The sequence below is a fragment of the Chanodichthys erythropterus genome, chromosome 2 (assembly GCF_024489055.1).
Source record: "Chanodichthys erythropterus isolate Z2021 chromosome 2, ASM2448905v1, whole genome shotgun sequence".
Taxonomy (NCBI): domain Eukaryota; kingdom Metazoa; phylum Chordata; class Actinopteri; order Cypriniformes; family Xenocyprididae; genus Chanodichthys; species Chanodichthys erythropterus.
The window spans coordinates 13,939,819-13,958,593 of NC_090222.1; the positions used below are offsets into that span (position 1 = coordinate 13,939,819).

General features: G+C 43.1%; 1 protein-coding gene across 10 annotated transcripts in view; it reads right to left on the bottom strand.

The window, feature by feature from the left end:
- Nucleotides 1-18,775, bottom strand: part of cd27 (CD27 molecule) — a 32,177-nt gene that overhangs the window by 8,163 nt on the left and 5,239 nt on the right. For 4 of the 10 annotated variants that reach the window (XM_067401864.1, XM_067401858.1, XM_067401872.1 and 1 more), the window contains exons 1-3: nt 3,708-3,847; nt 3,254-3,381; nt 2,508-2,642 (exon numbers count right to left, since the gene is read on the bottom strand). In XM_067401864.1, the coding sequence (XP_067257965.1) occupies nt 2,508-2,642; nt 3,254-3,377 (259 nt within the window). In that variant the 5' untranslated portion in view covers nt 3,378-3,381; nt 3,708-3,847. Of the gene's footprint in view, nt 1-2,507; nt 2,643-3,253; nt 3,382-3,707; nt 8,904-10,133; nt 10,255-18,775 lie in introns of those variants that run through there. The other 6 variants (XR_010896502.1, XM_067401823.1, XM_067401832.1 and 3 more) reach the window with 6 other exon arrangements.

Sequence of the window (18,775 nt, forward strand, 5' to 3'; positions counted from 1 at the left end):
TTTGTTGATTTTTTTGATGATTTTCTCTTTGTTTGGATCAAAATGCAATAGTTAATATTATTTCTATGATTCATACTATAATTTAAACTTAAGGTCTGGGAAACTAGTAAAATTATAAAAGCTTTAACCACGTATGTACCCAAATACACAAACTTTATTAAAGGGATAGTTCACCCAAAAATAAAAATTTGATGTTTATCTGCTTACCACCAGGGCATCCAAGATGTAGGTGACTTTGTTTCTTCAGTTGAACACAAATGATGATTTTTAACTCCAAACGTTGCCGTCTGTCAGTCAAATAATGGGAGTGAATGGTCACACAATTTATAAGAGTCAATAAACACGCACAGACAAATCCAAATTAAACCCTGCGGCTCGTGACGACACATTGATGTCCTAAGACACGAAACGAACGGTTTGTGTGAGAAACCGAATGGTATTTATATCATTTTTTCCCTCTAAAACACCACTATGTCCAACTGCGTTCAGGGTTCGTTTAGTGTGGTCTGATCGCGCTCTGACAACGGCAGTGATGTCTAGCACTCATTGAAGTATATGCGCGAGACATCACTGCCGCTGTCAGAGCGCGATTAGACCTCACCAAGCGATTGCTGAACCCAGTTGGACATAGTGGTGTTTTAGAGGTAAAAAATTATATAAATACTGTTCGGTTTCTCGCACAAACCGATCGTTTCCTGTCTTAGGACATCAATGTGTCGTCACGAGCTGCAGGGTTTAATTTGGATTTGTCTGTGCGTGTTTATTGACTCTTATAGATTGTGTGACAATTCACTCCCATCATTTGACTGACAGACATCAACGGTTGGAGTTAAAAATCATCATCTGTGTTCAACTGAAGAAACAAAGTCACCTACATCTTGGATGCCCTGGGGGTAAGCAGATAAACATCAAATTTTTATTTTTGGGTGAACTATCCCTTTAAGGGCAATCCGATGGCTCAGTGAGGCTTTCATCGCCAGCAATGGTACTTCCTCTCTCAAGATCCATAAAGGTACTAAAAACACATTTAAATCAGTCCATGTGAGTTCAGTGGCCATCACTAGATATTGTTAAAAAGTCGTTATTTTGTTTTTTTGGCACACCAAAAATATTCTCGTCGCTTTATAATATTAAGGTAGAACCACTGTACTCACATGAACTGATTTAAAATTTGTTTTTAGTACCTTTATGGATTTTGAGAGAGGAAGTACCATTGCTGGCGATGTAGGCCTCACTGAGCCATCAGATTTCATCAAAAATATCTTAATTTGTGTTCCGAAGATGAACAACCTTGATGAACTCATCCTTTAAGGTCTGGGTAAAAAATGTAAAAAATTAAAACACATTTAAAAAGTATATTAGAAATACAAAAACAAATTAAAGCTGCAAGCAGCGATGAAAGGGCCCTCAGTTTAGGCCATCAAAAATGTAATTCATTTCAGAGAAGAAGAAGAATTGGCCGAGCAATTCCAATAGGGTCCTCACACCATCGGTGCTCAGGCCCTAAATATCTGTTAGTCTGAGTACAAAACCAACCCCAAAGACATAAAAGCGTACCCATGTACCCATATGCGATTGCTTACTAAAGTCACAGTCATTTCACCAAGACACAAGTGTCAAAATAAAACAGCAAGCTCAAACACACGTTTTTTTTTTTTTCTGCTGACTCACAATTAACTTCTTGAGTCACCTCAGGATGTTCACTTTTCATTTCTACTCATCACTTTTTTTATCACAAGACCCTGCGTCCCTGCCTGGTTATGTGACCTTAAGCATCTACAATCTGAGCTAAAGCATCATTTGGCACAGGTTTCACAGAATCATGTGCAAACGTTCTGCATAATTTACAGGATACAGCAGTCATTCATACTGTAACTTCGATAACAACATTAGTACAGAATTCACTTCCACTGTAAAAAAAGAAAGAAAAAGAAAAGAAAAGTGAGTGGCATTGCATGGGATACTGCTGCATAGTTTATCTAGTTTAACTAGCAAGTCTGCCTTTGGTCTATGGAAATTTATGCCTGTCTTTTCAGCAGGGTCCTAAATATATCAGCAACATTTCTTTGTTCAGTTGCTTCAAACATTACTCTAACTTCCTCTCCTTTTTTTGCTACTACTTTTTTACAAATATTTTGTTTGAGATTGAATCTATTTAGCAGGCATCTGCATATCAAACATCTCAGACATCTCAGTAGGCAGTTCTTTCCGTTCCAAATAATAAATTCCGTCGCTCAGGTGCCATTTTTTTTCCAGAGCTACACGTGTATTTTTATCATTTGCTGTCCCGTATCATGTTTGTTACCAGACACTCAGACGTTTCTCAGACCCCCACCTACCTCCGTACTGAAAACCCACCTAGATCTGCTGAAGGGGAAGCCCCCGTGTTGTTTTACTGTCATGTTTGGTATTTCTAGTTTACTGATTCATCTGAAGATTCAGAACACAGCCAAACTTATCATTGTATGAACATTGACATCACAAACAAAGAAATGAAGGTGACGTACGATCTTTGGTGCACTTTTTGCAATAATCGCACCAGCCGAAATTGGTATTATAGTCTTCCATGAAGAAGCCTTTTCCGCAAGGCTTACACCGAGTATCAGGTGAGCCTGGTTTGCATCTCTCTACCAGAAGCTGTCCTGTACAAACACACACAAAGGCAGAGATACACGTGTAATGAGACATGAGTGTGGCAGAATCACGCTGACTCTGCTGCTGTACAGGCGAAATGATTACAGTGTGGCATTCAACGCTGACTAGTTTGAGACTTTACCAGGTTGAGTTCAGAGAACAAGTCATCCTCATACGAGAAAGATGTGTCATTTAAGACGCATGTAGTTAAATGTCATCAAACCATACATCAACTGAACCCTGAAATATTCGTACATATTGCAATCAGTTTTGATATGTCGAAAGAGTACATCTAGTCTTTTTCAATTGAAATATGCCTCAAAAATATGAAAAAAAAAGTTGAAACTGTCTTAAGTCTGCATAAACAGTCTGCAATCAATTTTGTCTCTAAAATTAGATTCGTCCTATTACAAACATAGAGATTTCCCTGCTCTATCACACATGTATTTGATTCATACATGTTTGTTTAACTCACTAAAGCCCTCTAAACTAAATGCATATCATGGCTATCTAATCTTATCTGATGATAGCTCTTCTTAAGTTCAACTCTGACTCAACTGTGCTCATTTCCCTTAAACTGTCTATTGCACTCACAGTGATGAGGCAGCATTTTATTTACCTGGTTCACATTTTTTGCAGCACTGTTTGTCTTCAAGGTACTCCGTTGTTTCATTGCACGTCCCTGATTGGACGAGAGGAAGGGCTTGTGACGAAAGCAGTAGGACACTGAGCAGGGCAAACATCTTACTGGAAGAGAAAAGGGTTCAGAATGACACATGACACCTGGAATGACTTTAAATGTGTTAGCAGAGTATGTAAAGAGTCATACATGTCAAAAATGCATTACTTGGCTGTAAATGACTGATAAAGACGGCCTTACTGGTTAAATGCTTAATGTACTAATTACTGATATTATCCATTATATTAAAATTCTTAATTTATTTCAACATAGTTTAGTACTTAAGTTAAGTTTTGATCAATTACATATGTATAATCATTTGCTAAATTCAACAGACACGCACATATTGCATTTAGCATAAATATTATCTTCAACAAAACAACATATATTTTACCACTTTATAGGCTACATATCATCGCTGTCAGGCGGAAACCTCCAAAAACGCAACTTTTCAGAAAATGGAAGAAAAAAGAAAAGTCTTTTTTAAATAATAAATTACACAGCATTGGCAAAGTTGATATTGTGGCTTTATATATGGTCAGACATTCGCATGTGTCATTATATTAACATTTTACCAAAATCAAGCTAACAAGGTTTTTGACCAGCGAATTAGAACGGCCGCATCTGAGGCAGTAAGTGCATCTCATTAGGTTAAAGTTTACTGTAGTTATGTAGGTGCTCAGTTTTTTCTATCATTTGGCCAAATGTAATTAGTAACTGTACTTAAGTATCTTTTTGGCTACTTTGTAGTTGTACTGTGTATCAAAGGTATTATCAACATTTACTCTCTACTTGACTACATTTCTGAACAAGTAAATGTACTTTTTGTACACATTACATTTTGCGTGGCACCTAACTTTTTCTGCAGCAGTTTGTTATTTCTATAAAGTTGCAATATCGCCATCTAAGTGCATTAAAGGTATTATATCTTGTGCATTTTGCCTTTACTCGCCCAAACTTGTCAACAAGGCTGCTTTACGTGAATGCGAATGCATTAGTAGGTAGTTGCTGAATCGCAGGGGTTTCATTAAGGAGATGAAGTCATGAAACAAACAGTTCTTTATTTACCCTTGCATTGTAAACAAGCAGAGACAGACCAAACTGAGTGCGGCACTTCTTGGAGGCGGGGTGGAGTAATGAGGATAGTATAATGGAGTTATGAGGCTTAGATATTTGTGAAGTAAAACCCACAGGCAGATGTAAAGGGTGACCAATAGGTGTGTTTGACTGGAAGCGAAGCTGAAAAGACTGATCGGTGACTGACATCAAAGTAGGCTACCGTGAGAGCGAACAGAAGTAGGCTCTGTATGCTTTCGAATCACTCTTGTGGTACTTAAATGTCATTGACTGATCAGTCTATGCAGCACCACTTCAAGTTGAACATACCTGATGATTTATGAAAAAAAGATATGTGTTTTTATATGTGTTTATGATATAATTATTTATCTTTATTCCAAAAGAAAAATGTTGTTATAATGAACAATAGGTTAGTATTTCTCCATTATTTCTCCTCTACTGTATAAATAAGTGAGTGGAATAATATTATAGGGTGCAACAATCTCAATGATTATACAACGATATTTTGAGCATGGTTACAATAAACACCAGACAGATCCGGCCCCTCGCTGACTTCTTACTAAATTGAGCTTGACCTAGTTGTGTGTATATTTGAAGCTATAATTGTTATTCTCTTTAACTTAAACATACCCTTATGATAAGTTTATTATAGCTTGTGCTGCAACATCACATGGTACATTTTAACTAGCTTGCTATTTTTTGTATACCTGTTATACCATACCTACTTTTAAATTCACACTGAGATAGAATAAAGTCTTACCTTGAAGCTGTGTAGAAGCAGAGAGTCAATGAGAAAATGACAGGAGATGTGAATTAGTAAGGCCCCTCTGAAACTTTGAAGATGAGGGGACAACATTTCAGCATTAAATCTTTATCAGAAATGTCACGATGAGTCATAACGTTCAACGAACTTTATGGATGACTATGCCCTAAGGACCCCCAACTGCAGCAGCTCTGCTCTGTCAATATTTCTCCTATGCCTTAATTTCCTCTACCCCAAACTTTCCATTAAATGTTTCCTGTCTTGTTATAACTTTTAAATAGTTCCAAAACAAACTCTCTCTTTCTCTCCATCTCTCTTTGAAACAAATACATGCGCACAAAAAACGCTGTAGATGAAAAGGGTCTCATTCTGAGTAAACACATGAGTAAAAAAAAAAAAAAACTAGCTACTAAAGAACAGCTACTCATTCTGAGACATGAGATTAGTAGTGAGGTCGATGCTGATATAACATCCAATCACATAGAGTCCAAGAAACTCATCATTTTATCAGGAGTTCAGATGAATGAAAATGAAGACAGAGACAAAAATGTCTGAAATCTGCCACAATGTTTTTTTTTTATTTTTAGGGTTTATTTTCCAAAACATATCTTCACTTTGTCTTATCTTAATCAGATTCACACTCTTTCTCCCCAACTGTTGCTCACACATACGAGCTGTCAACTCATTGGTTTTATTCTTTGGAACTGATGATACCACAATGAGTGAAGTGTCATGTCCTTTTCGTAGTTTGTAAATTAGAAATGCAACCACAGCACACGTGCACTCACACTAGAGCAATTAGTGTTTACAGTAAAAGGAGGGCTTACCACAACATCGCTAGAACCGCTAAGATATTGTGACATTGGCTCATGCAGATAACATCACCTGCTGACAGGCATGCAACCTTAAAGAACTCTAGTCTTGAAGTCAAAGAGTTTTTCCCCTCATGAGTGAGACCTCTCTTCAATGCTGTCATATTAGATCAAATTGAATTTCTATTCCATCACAAGTCTGTTAGGAGGTGTGGCAGTGCTTTGAATTTCAGTACTTTTCCTCTTAATGTTTTCACACTTTCCTTTAAAAGTGACATTTGCTTTTTTTGTGTGAATTGTGATATAACTGATGTCCTTTTCAGTTAAGGACTGAAAAGATGAAAACCCTGACTGATAATGGAATGTTTCTTTTAGCATTTACATTGTCATTTTAGTAAAATTGTCATCTCTTGCAGAGAACCTATTAACCAACTAACATATTTTTTAAGAAGAAAATGGCAAGGCTTGATGGGAGTTCAGCACTCTGAGTAGCATTTTTTAATGTGTTATGTGTTTCAAATAGTTATTTTTAAAGAGCCTGTCTCAAGATGGAGTCTGACGGATTGCAGGAGCTCCAATAGGGGGTGGGATCTAGAAAAACTCATAGAAGACATAGGGAGATCCTATCCCTGTCACGTTTTGGAGATCTCCAGCTTGCTCTCTATCCTCATCTTTGGCTGAATATCTGGCAAGCTTATGTAGCATCTGCAGGGCCTTGAACATTGCCTTACTTAGCTGGGCCAACTGATTATGATGCTCTCCATGAATGGTTCTCCAATCAGAGAACACTTTGAGGAGATCTACTTCATCTGCTGTATTATTACTAAAGGTTACATTCTGTGAGGCTTCCATAGTCAAATACATGCAGTTGCAGGCAGAGTTTAAATTAACAAGATTGCGCCATGGACAGCTGTGTAATGACTGGATCGATCATACACATAATTGAATCTAGTTAATCTTTACAACTGCTCACCCATGCAGACTCTGTGATGTCTGATTGCCCCACTTAGAACTATTACCATTTGCTCCCCTGATACATTTCAAAGACACTTATGAGATAGTGCCAGCTCAGAAAAGTACAGAAACAGACATTGAAAATGGAATCATTTCCACTAATTCACTGACAAATCTGGCTAAATGAATGAACATGCATTTTTCCAGTACATTTTGTGTATTATTACTGTTTGTATTTTGTTCTTTTGTATATTGTATAGTGTTATGCATGCCTGATGATAGAACTACAAGAGAATGTAGCCCATCTAGGTGGTGTCTCATTTCAAAATACTCGTTGTTTAACACTTTGGTGGACATTTCCTTCTCACAGAATACAGTGCATGTTTGTTATATATATATCAGAGTATAAATGGACACAAACTCCCAGCTTTCTCCTCTCAGGCAAATGAGTTTGCTTTCAAACAAAGGAACTTTCCAGCTTGAGAACTGTATCTTTCTCATTGTTCAAGCCAAAACTCAACTCACACTCAAGGTGTGGACTCTGTGGAACTTAAAAGTCAACACACAGTTCCTTCCTTCTGCCCTTGCTGTGTCTACGGATTGCTGTTCACATGAGACCTCACCAGGCCCTGAGCCTGACTTCATCAGCAAGCCATGCGCAACTTCCTTGACCACAACAAGGCCAAATTAACAGCACAAGTTTGTCATCATTTCTTCATTCAACAGAGACGATATTGATTACTACTTCGGCACCATCGGACCGAACCATCAAGAATTTCTCCCGAGACTGCATATCTGAACGCTCTTCAACAGCTAAGGCATTTAGCATTGTATCATATATTTGAACAGCGATTCAGTGATTAAGTTGTGAACCCCTTTGTTAACAAAGGTGCTTTATAGTGAGAAACTAATGGTTCTTTCAGGTTGTTAAATGACTATTTTCATAGCTCCATTCCACTGTTATGCTACTGTTTCATTCGCCTCCACTTTCTCATTTCCTAGGTATTCTTGATTTCAGGCCTGGCACCATGAAGGGGGCAAAAGGGGGCATTGCCCCCTCAGATCTGATTTTTTGCCTCCTCAGTTTCAATTTATCCTCCCTTCACCCCCGAAACACAATCGATTTTAATGCTTTGACGCATATGGTCACACCGCTGTGATTAGAACGTTCAGTGCGTCACTGCTAAATTCAAACCTGCATTCGTGCTGCTGGTGCTGAGCCAGAGACGGACGTGCTCAGAGATTTTTATATTTCACAACTATTCCGTGTTTTCAACCCCATAATGCTTATTTAAATAGACATTTAAATGAATTACTAGGCTATATTTAAAAAGGACATTTATAGTTTGTTAAATGCAAATTCTATACACTGGAAGCTGCAATAATCCTTACAATTATAATTTGACAGTGTTTTATTCATATCAGATACATTGTGTATGAAACAATAAAGTTTACTCTCTTCTCCCAGTTCATAAGCCACTTACGTTTATGAATTTCGGGAAAAAAATAGATAAATTTACGTGATGTAAATCCAACATATGCAAACTCACAGCATGCTTTATCAACTAACATGATCATTATAAAGGTGTTTAAATGACAAAACACATTCACTTTCACATATTTGACCTCAGAATATATCATAATTCATGATATAGTGAATCGGTTTGTAAATATTTTGAATAAAAAAGGAAAAACGAAATAAACGCGATACCTGTCATAGTGTGATTGAATCACGCTATTGCACCTGCAATAGCCAATGGCTTTCAAGCACGAAAAGGCTGGCCACTAGATCAGACCGCGCTGAGCACCATTGCCTTTTTCTTTCGGAATGGATTCTCATTCTGAGTGGACGAAGTCAGAAGAAGTTCCCCTCCTGTGATCTGGTGAGGAAAGCATGTCACTGCGAGGATGGCGCGTATGCTGCTTGAGTCACCTGACTCACAGAACGAGTGTTTGCTGTGTCTGGGCCGTGCCCATGTCGAGGCTGCAATGAAAATGACAGAGTGCAGATTCTGTGAAAAACCACGCTAGGCTTGCTGCAGTGTTGAATGATCCACCCGCACCTCCCCTTCCCGCCACCACTGAGCTGGGAGTTCACAGCAATCTCAATCCGGAGGCTCTCTTGATCAACCAACCCAGCCGATGTCTTATCTAGATGAAAACTGTCGCCCTTCCCCTGAAGCACAGGATATCATTCGGCTCTGGTGAATCCTCATGATGTTTTATAACAAAGTTCAGGAGGAAATAATCAAGGAGCTCAAATAATTAACCTAATTATCTCAGGTAGAGAGCATTCAGTTAATCAATGCAAACCAATGACAAGAGGTATAAATACAGCAGACTTACCTCCATTCATCTGACAGTTCATCAGCATCCCTCCTCCATACCATCTCCTCAATTCATTCCCTTCAGTTCTATCTACTTTTATTAGTACCTGTACTCTGGGTTCAGGCCAAAATTTCCAAGCCAAAATTTCCATGTGAACTCGCGAACTCCCTGTCCGTGGCCTGCAGCCCCATCATTAGACCCTAGCACGAGGCTGCCTCCACTAGCAGCGCAGGCCCAGGTGCATTATTTTCCTTCTCATTTTCTAACATCTTCGTTCCCCCCTAGGCTCCGGGGGCTGACTCGAGCCTGAGGCTGCCTCCGCTAACGGCTTCAGTCCCGGCTTCTCTTCCTCCTAATACTATACCCCCCCCAAAAAAACTCCCTTCACTCCTTTCCCACAAAATTCAACAGCTGTGGAATCTACCACAGCAGTGAAGTCACCTCGGCTCCCACAGCTCAGTTCTTCTGTCTAAACTCACCTTCACTGCCGCAGCAGTAATGTCTTCATCCAATGTGACGAGAACTCTCCCGGTCCTTCAAACTAACCCTCCAAACAGCACAATCAGCCTGCACACTGCAATCTTTGGGGGTCATCAGAAATGTGTCCTGCATTGGTTTGCAATTTTTGAGGAGTACTCTGGGAACAGGCCAGATATCGAGCTCGGAGCCCTCCTCTCGGACAGCACACTAAATATGCATACCATTACGCATACTATTTACTATCTGATTATTTGTAAGTGTGAACTCGTGAAATGATGTTTTATTAACAAAGTTCGGAAGGAGCAACGCTCAAATAATCTGACTAATCATAACGTCTTTTCAGCCAGCTGTCAGCAATCTACCCAATCAACATGAGTGAAGGCCTATATACAGACAGTCGACTCACCTATATTCCTCAGCATTTTTTTCAGCATCCCTCCACCATCCTGTCTCCTCACACTCGCCTGGTTACTTTCCTCACCAGAAATACGGGGGGAGTACTCTGGGTTCAAGCCGAATGCCGAGTTCGAAGCCCTCTCCTTGGACAGTATGGCAAATACACATACTATAACACATACTATCCGATTATTTGTAAGTGTGAACTCATGAACTGCATACAGCGGTGGCCCTCACCCCTTTGTGTTTCAAAGAAGGTCACTCAAGGAGTTGGGTGAAGCATGGTCAGTCTCATGGTGTTACAGCGGCATTTCCGGCTCACCCTCACAGAGATCTGTGATGGAGATAAGGCACTGCTGCTCAACGCCCTATAAACTCCAGGCCTGCAGTTAGAGCATTCTCTGATAAAATCAAGGAAGCCCAAAAGTAGTTGCGAATGATAATGCACTTCATGTGAGCCAGAGTTTCCCTAAGAGTTTGTGCCCCCCTGCCAGTTGCGGCGGACAGAGAAAAATGTTTGTGTGTTGTTTTACCACATGTGAATGAGTTAATAAATGTAATGCAAAACCAAACATAAATCAACATCAGAGATCTTTTCCTTCTCTATTGCTCTTGCACGACATAAGCAAAATCCCTCCTATGGACGGTGTTTGGCAGAGTGCAAGCTCCATGCAGTTTAGTATGATGGGAGAGAACGTTCACGGGCTATGAGCTGTGAACCAGTCTCTTGCCCAGCCCATGTTAAGCGGTGAGTTGCTGCCAGCTGGTGTACAGCCCTTGCGTCTCATTCTAGATCTAAGACCGTTAAACCAAACTTTGGAAAATTTCTTGTTTGAGATGATCAGTGTACAACAGATCCTTGCACATATTCAACCCAGGGACTGGCTTCTAGCAATGGATTTGAAAGATGCATACTTTCACATTTTGGGAGCTCTGACACTCCGTGTTAATATTTGCACATGGCATTTTCATTTGTTTCCTTGTGTCATGAGCTCTCCTGTCGATTGTCTTGACCCCGCCCATCTTGTTATCTGTTTATTGGTTAATTTGCCCCACCTGTCCTCCCATGTTACCTGCCTTGTTTGTTCCCTATTTATTCTCCCTTTGCTTTCAGTCCGGTGCTGGATCATAATCGTTGTCATTCTACATCAGGGATGGACAGCTCCGGTCCTGGAGGGCCAGTGTCCAGCAGAGTTTAGCTCCAACCCTAATCAAACACACCTGAACCAGCTAATCAAGGTCTTTAGGATAAGTAGAAAGTTATAGGCAAGTGAGTTTTTATCAGGGATGGAGATAAACTCTGCAGGACACTGGCCCTCCAGGACCGGAGTTGTCCATCCCTGTTCTACATCTTTGGATGTGGTCGTCAGATGTTGAAATGTCTTGTGCTTCCCGCTGTGTCTGCCTGCTTCCTGTAAAGTCAAGTCTGTTTTTCCCCCTCAGGGTAGTTTTTGTTGTGTTTGTTTTGTTTTATTTTATTACCAGTAAAGCCCTTATCTTCACCTTTGAGTCCTCGTTCCTATCCAACCACAGACCGTGACACCTGGACGATTGGCTCATCATTGCCCAGTCACAGCAGGTGCTGGAGGAACACATATGCAAAATTCTCACGCACTTAGCTCATCTTTGTCTGTCAGCGAACATGCAGAAGCCCTCTCAGTCCATCACATTCCTGGGAATGATCTTCTGGTTGTGTGGCTGTCACCAAGTTCAGACCAATTTCAATTTCAGGTGGGCAGAGCCATGTGGGCTTATGCCTGTTTTGCAGCTGGAACAAACTTTTCCTGATAGTTCACTTTGTCAAGCCGTTTCAAACTCCCAAAATGAACACCAAACAAACTTTGTTTTGCCCTGATTTTGTTTGAAATGGCATCACATCAGTTAGTTATTCGATTTTGTTTGAAGTATATTGGGGCCTTTAACATCTGTGGTCATGAAGTCATTTGAAAGACTGCTGCTGGCCTACCTTAAAGACATTTCTGGACCCCCTGCAGTTTGCTTATCGATCAAACAGGTCTGTGGATGATGCAGTCAACATGGGACTGCATTAGCCTATATCCTACAAAATTTTATTTCATATAAAAACACTCCAAGAATGGTACTCATCCAGAGAGAGTAGAAGGGCTGGCAAAATCATCCTGGACCCCTCACACCCAGGCTACAGAGCACTGAACACCAGAATGGCCAGGCTTAGGAACAGTTTCTTCCCTCAGGCAATCTATCTCATAACCAGTTAAAGCCCTCACTTGGAAATAAACCTGTGCAATACACAACACTATTTATACATTTATTTAATTAACACACCATACTTCTTATTTACATTGCTTGCATTTGTACATAACCTACCTGTTCATACATATACTTTCTTCTGTCTATTTTTGTACAACCCGAATTCCAGAAATGTTGGGACGTTTTTTAAATTTGATTGGTGTAGCATTTCCTCTTCTTTTCAAAACAGAATGAAGACATCTGGGCATCGAGGTTATGCGTTTCTTGAGTTTTGGTGTTGGAATTTGGTCCCATTCTTTTCTCTATAGGTGAAAGATCTGGACTGCAGACAGGCCAATTCAGCACCCAGACTCTTCTACGAAGAAGCCATGCTGTTGTAATAGCTGCAGTATGTGGTTTTGCATTGTCCCGCTGAAATACACAAGGCCTTCCCTGAATTAGATGTCATCTGGAGAGGAGCATATGTTGCTCTAAAACCTTCATATACCTTTCAGCATTTATAGTGCCTTCCAAAACATGCAAGCTGCCCATACCGTATGCACCCCCATACCATCAGAGATGCTGGCTTTTGAATTGAACGCTAATAACACGCTGGAAGGTCTCCCTCCTCTTTAGCCCAGAGGACACGGCGTCAGTGATTTCCAACAAGAATGTCAAATTTGGACTTGTCTGACCATAGAACACTTTTCCACTTTGAAGCAGTCAATTTTAAATGAGCCCTGACCCACAGGACAAAAAAATAGCCTTCATGTAGTGTGTAACATAGCTCTGAGTGAATGAAAACATCCTGTTTTAAATCTGAAAGTGCACCGTATATAAAGTTATTGTCTCTCAAAAGTAAGAGTCGACTCTGAGTCAATTAAACGTGTTGTTTGTAAAACAAATCCCAATCTTTTGTTGTGTTCCCCTCATTTTACTGACAAGCTTTTCAAACCTTGGGGAGTTTAACGCAGGATTCACAAAACGCTTGGTCTTAAAATATGTATCAATGCCCAGTTAATTTGGATCAGCTCGCTCCTGCTATCACGTCTAATAACTAACTAAGGTGACACTTACCATATAGAAACGTTAGTGATTGTGAAACAGTCATTATTGCGAATCGTTTTCTTGATCAACTACTTCAGAAGTTTCATCATCGGACCCGGGCTTGAATTGATGCAGTAAAATTGATACTATCTTTTCTGTCCATACATTGTATACAATGTCTTGTGAATTGATAGCTAACATTCAGTTATGGCAATAGGCCCGCGGTGCGCTCAGTAGACCAATCACAAAGGATTGGGCCATCTGACCAATCAGAGCAGTGTAGGCTCGCGGAAAGGAGGGGTTTAGAGAGACTGATCTTTGAACTGCTTCTAACGAATCGTTTATAAAAGATTGAAAACTCAGGTGAAATTAAATGTTCTGTATATTATGAGAAAACGAAAGAATTTTTTGTCATAATTAAGTTTTTTGTCTAATTAAATTTTGTCTAATATATGAACCCTGAGCCTGTTGCTTACATGAGATATTATCTAATCCGATATGGTGTTTACATGCGCCAACACTTTCAATCGGAATGACTTTGTGACGTGTGCACATTAGCCTATGTCCTGTTTGCCGCCTTTTATTCCTGTTAACATGGAGTTCCATTATTTCTTATGCACGCTATTTTTATGTAAAGTGTTACCGATTACAATTTCATTCAGTTTTGGCCTTTTTATTCCGATTGAAGTGTTTATATGGAGCATTTTCATTCTGACTGGACTTTTAAACCGATTACAATGCTCCATGTAAACGCACCAATTGTTGTCTCCAGAGCTGCTTTACAGCTGAATTTAGCTCATTTCATAATTGATTAACTTTATTTAAAGGTGCCCTAGAATTAAAAATTGAATTTATATTGGCATAGTTAAATAACAAGAGTTCAGTACATGGAAAAGACATACAGTGAGTTTCAAACTCCATTGTTTCCTCCTTCTTATATAAATCTCATTTGTTTAAAAGACCGCCGAAGAACAGGCGAATCTCAACATAACACCAACTGTTACGTAACAGTCGGGGTGTACGTGTCACGGTTCGCAAATCCATTGTGTCATTCTGTTGTCTGTGTGTGGGTTGTGGGGTGTGTCACCTGATTGTTCTGTGTGGGCGTCGCCGCTGATTACTGATCAGCGGCAGCTGGTGGTTATTAGATCTTGCCTATTTAACGCCTTGTCTTTCGTCTCATGTTTGTCAGATCGTTGTTTTTGAGTCCTGGTGTTGTCTTGTGTTCCCGTGTTTCTTGTTTCCTGGAGTTGGAGTTCTCGTTGCTGTTTCCTGTCTGTTCCCCTGGATACTCGTTCTGGATTTACCTTGCTCATCTCATCTCACGGATTCTCACCACGGAGCACCACTCACCACGGACACCAGCGCCCATCCAGTCCCTGTGTTACCATCTCTCCTGCTGTCTGTGTTGTGACTGTACTGTGTGTATTTATCTGACTAACCTGGCGTGAAGCACTATTAAAGTGAATGACTTGCTATTGCATCCAGTCTTCTTTTCACGTGACAGAACGATCTGAACATCTACTATGGATGCAGCGAGTTCAGCAGCTTTCACGGAGTTCATCAGTCATGCTGTTAAACGCATGGACCAGCAGCAGGAGAGTCTTTCATCCACCGGACGCGCCGTCCAGGCGCTGGTAACACAGGTGTCCGAGCTCTCCCAGCAGCTACAACAACTTCGCGCTCCCACTGCGCCAGCCCCACCGTCCGTTCCCCCACCAACACCCGTACAAAGAGACCTGTCGGAGCCCCGCCTTCCCGTTCCTCAGAACTATGCCGGTGAGCCAGATTTTTGTCGAGCGTTTTTGAATAAATGTTCTCTCCATTTCACCCTGCAGCCACGCACCTTTGAGAGGGAGGAGTCCAAGGTGGCGTTTGTACTGACCCTGCTCACCGGGAAGGCGGCGCTATGGGGAACGGCGGTTTGGGAAAACCATCGAGTTCCGCACCCTCGAGTTCCGCATCGAGTTCCGCACCCTCGCGGCAGAGTGTCGGTGGAACGAGGAGGCGCAGTGGGACGTGTTCCTGCATGGGCTGGCTGATCGTATCCACCGGGAGATATACACGTTGGACCTTCCAGAGACATTCAACGGGCTTGTTGAGCTGGCGCTTCGAGTTGATTCTCGCCTCCGACGAGTGGAGTCACTAGTGGAATCCGGAGAGAGGCACATCGGTCTTCCTGAGCGTTAGACTGAGATGGGCTACACACGACATCACCTGTAGCGCACTTTTGGATTCTGGGGCGGAGGGCAGCTTCATGGACATCACGTTTGCACGACAACATGGAATTCCTACATCATCCCTTGAGCACTCCATTTCAGTCAACGCACTCAATGGACAGTCTCTTTCCAGTCTCTCCCACACTACGGATTACATCACCCTCGTCACTTCCGGCAATCATTCAGAAGAAGCACAGTTCCTCCTCATGGACACCCCTCACGCACCTGTCGTTCTTGGACACCCCTGGCTCACCAAACACAACCCTCACATCGACTGGCAACTCGGAACTATCACTGAATGGAGCACCCAGTGTCACAAGTCTTGTCTATTGTCTGCTTGTCCCACGGTGTCTGTTTCTGTTTTGCAGGATGAGGCGGTGGATCTGTCTAACGTGCCCAAGGAGTACCTTGACCTGAAGGAGGTGTTCAGTAAGTCCCGAGCTGCTTCTCTCCCTCCGCATCGTCCCTACGATTGTGCAATAGACTTAGTTCCGGGTAAGTCTCCGCCTAAAGGCAAGTTGTACTCTCTATCTGTTCCCGAGAGGGAGGCCATGGAGAAATATATTTCTGATTCCCTGGCAGCCAAGTTCATCCGCCCTTCCTCATCTCCAGCGGGGGCGGGGTTCTTTTTTGTGGGGAAGAAGGACAGGTCTTTGCGACCTTGTATTGATTACCGGGAGCTGAACAACATCACGGTAAAGAATACTTATCCTTTGCCGTTGATGTCTTCAGCCTTCGAGAGGTTGCAAGGAGCGTCCATTTTCACTAAATTGGACTTAAGAAACGCATATCATTTGGTCCGCATCAGGGAGGGGGATGAGTGGAAGACCGCTTTTAACACCCCTAGAGGGCACTTTGAATACTTGGTCATGCCCTTCGGGCTGTCCAACTCGCCCGCGGTCTTCCAGGCACTCGTCAATGACGTGTTGAGAGACATGGTTGACCAGTTCATATATGTCTACCTGGACGACATATTGATTTTTTCATCGTCTCTCCAGGAGCATGTTCAACACGTCAGACGAGTGCTTCAGCGGCTGCTAGAGAATGGGCTTTTTGTCAAGGCGGAGAAATGCGAATTTCATGCACAATCTGTTTCTTTCCTAGGGTACATCGTCTCGTCTGAGGGAATTCGCATGGATCCTGACAAGGTTAAGGCTGTGGTGGATTGGCCAAGTCCAGATTCCCGTAAGGCCCTACAGCGGTGTGACGAGCAGGGCGGGCGAGAGCCGTGAGGGAACGGCGCGAGGCCGGTGACGCGAGTGATAATGAGCGTCACCTGCGAGGCGTGCCGGCCTCGAGTCTCTCACGGAGGAGCTCCGGAGGCATAAAAGGAGGAGCGACATCAGTGAAGGACGAGAGAGGACCAGGCCTGGACTTTATTTTATGTTTTATTATGTTTGTGTGGCCGGCAGACATCCGCGAGGGTCTGCCGGCATTACTTTCGTTTTGTTTGTTTATTTTATATTAAAGTTTTGTTGAATGTTCGCCGGTTCCCGCCTCCTTCTTCCCACATCTACTAACCTTGTTACATTGGTGCCGAAACCCGGGAGGAAGGAGGGACATGCTGTCGGAGAGCCCTCGCTGCTGAGGGGGATCGCGGTGCTGCGGAGTTCGGGCAGCGCGGAAGTGAAGACCGCGAAAGGCTGCCCGAGGCGGTGGTGCTGGAGCCTTGTGAAAGGTGGGACGGAGACCCGGATGCCGTGCTCCTGGGACGAGGTGGGGTGGCTGCCGTCCTGGACCTGGAGGGAGCGGAGGAGTCGCCGCCGTCTGCCGTGGGCCGGAGCCTGCTGCCGTCCGCCATGAAGGGGAGGAGCAGGGGACGGGGGACTCGCTGCCGGCTGCCCTCAGTCGGAGGAGCCATCGCCGGCCGCCAGGAGGCGGTCGAGGATCGGGCCGTCCACCGAGCGTCCAGTGCCACCGCATGGCACCGCGAAGAAGAGCCTCTTGGCAGGCTGAGGACCGAGCGGCAGTGTGTCTGGGAGCCGGACCCAGCATTTTTTTTTTCTTTCTTTTTCCTCTCTCCCCTCTCTCGTCCTGTCGCTCCCCTTGCTTCCGTCTCCTTTCTCTCGTCTCGTCTGTCCTTACCCCCAGGTGCTGCGGCCGCCGAGACAGGCCCCGGGGGGGAGTAAAGCACAGTCTCGGAGGTAACCCCGGCCTGCGAGGGGCGTTGGGGGTATGTGACGAGCAGGGCGGGCGAGAGCCGTGAGGGAACGGCGCGAGGAGTCTCTCACGGAGGAGCTCCGGAGGCATAAAAGGAGGAGCGACATCAGTGAAGGACGAGAGAGGACCAGGCCTGGACTTTATTTTATGTTTTATTATGTTTGTGTGACCCTCGCGGACGTCTGCCGGCATTACTTTCGTTTTGTTTGTTTATTTTATATTAAAGTTTTGTTGAATGTTCGCCGGTTCCCGCCTCCTTCTTCCCACATCTACTAACCTTGTTACAAGCGGTTTCTGGGGTTCGCCAATTTCTACCGGCGTTTTATTCGCAATTTCAGCCAACTAGCCGCACCTCTGACCGCTTTGACCTCCTCCAGAACGACCTTCAGGTGGTCAGATGCAGCCGAGGCTGCATTTGCCAAACTGAAGGGCCGCTTCGTTTCGGCCCCCATTCTGATAGCCCCTGATCCTTCGCGTCAGTTCGTGGTGGAGGTCGACGCGTCAGAGGTGGGGGTAGGTGCAGTTCTCTCCCAGCGTTCTCCCTCAGATAACAAGATGCACCCTTGCGCGTATTATTCTCATCGTTTGTCTCCCGCTGAACGCAATTATGATATTGGTAACAGAGAGTTGTTGGCAGTCAAATTAGCGTTGGAAGAGTGGCGTCACTGGTTAGAGGGTTCAGGGGTACCCTTTATCGTTTGGACTGATCATAAGAATTTAGAGTATATACGATCGGCTAAGACTCAATTCCAGGCAGGCTCGGTGGGCACTTTTTTTTCGGTCGTTTTGATTTTACTCTATCGTACCGCCCGGGCTCCAAGAACATCAAGCCCGATTCTCTTTCTCGCATTTTTGATCCCTCCGAACGCCCGTCTACTCCCGAGTGTATTCTTCCCGAGACATTAGTGGTCTCCACTCTTACATGGGAGATCGAATCAAAGGTCCTGGCGGCCTTAGAAGGGGTAACGCCTCCGCCCGCATGCCCACCGAACCGTTTGTTTGTGCCGGATGAGTTAAG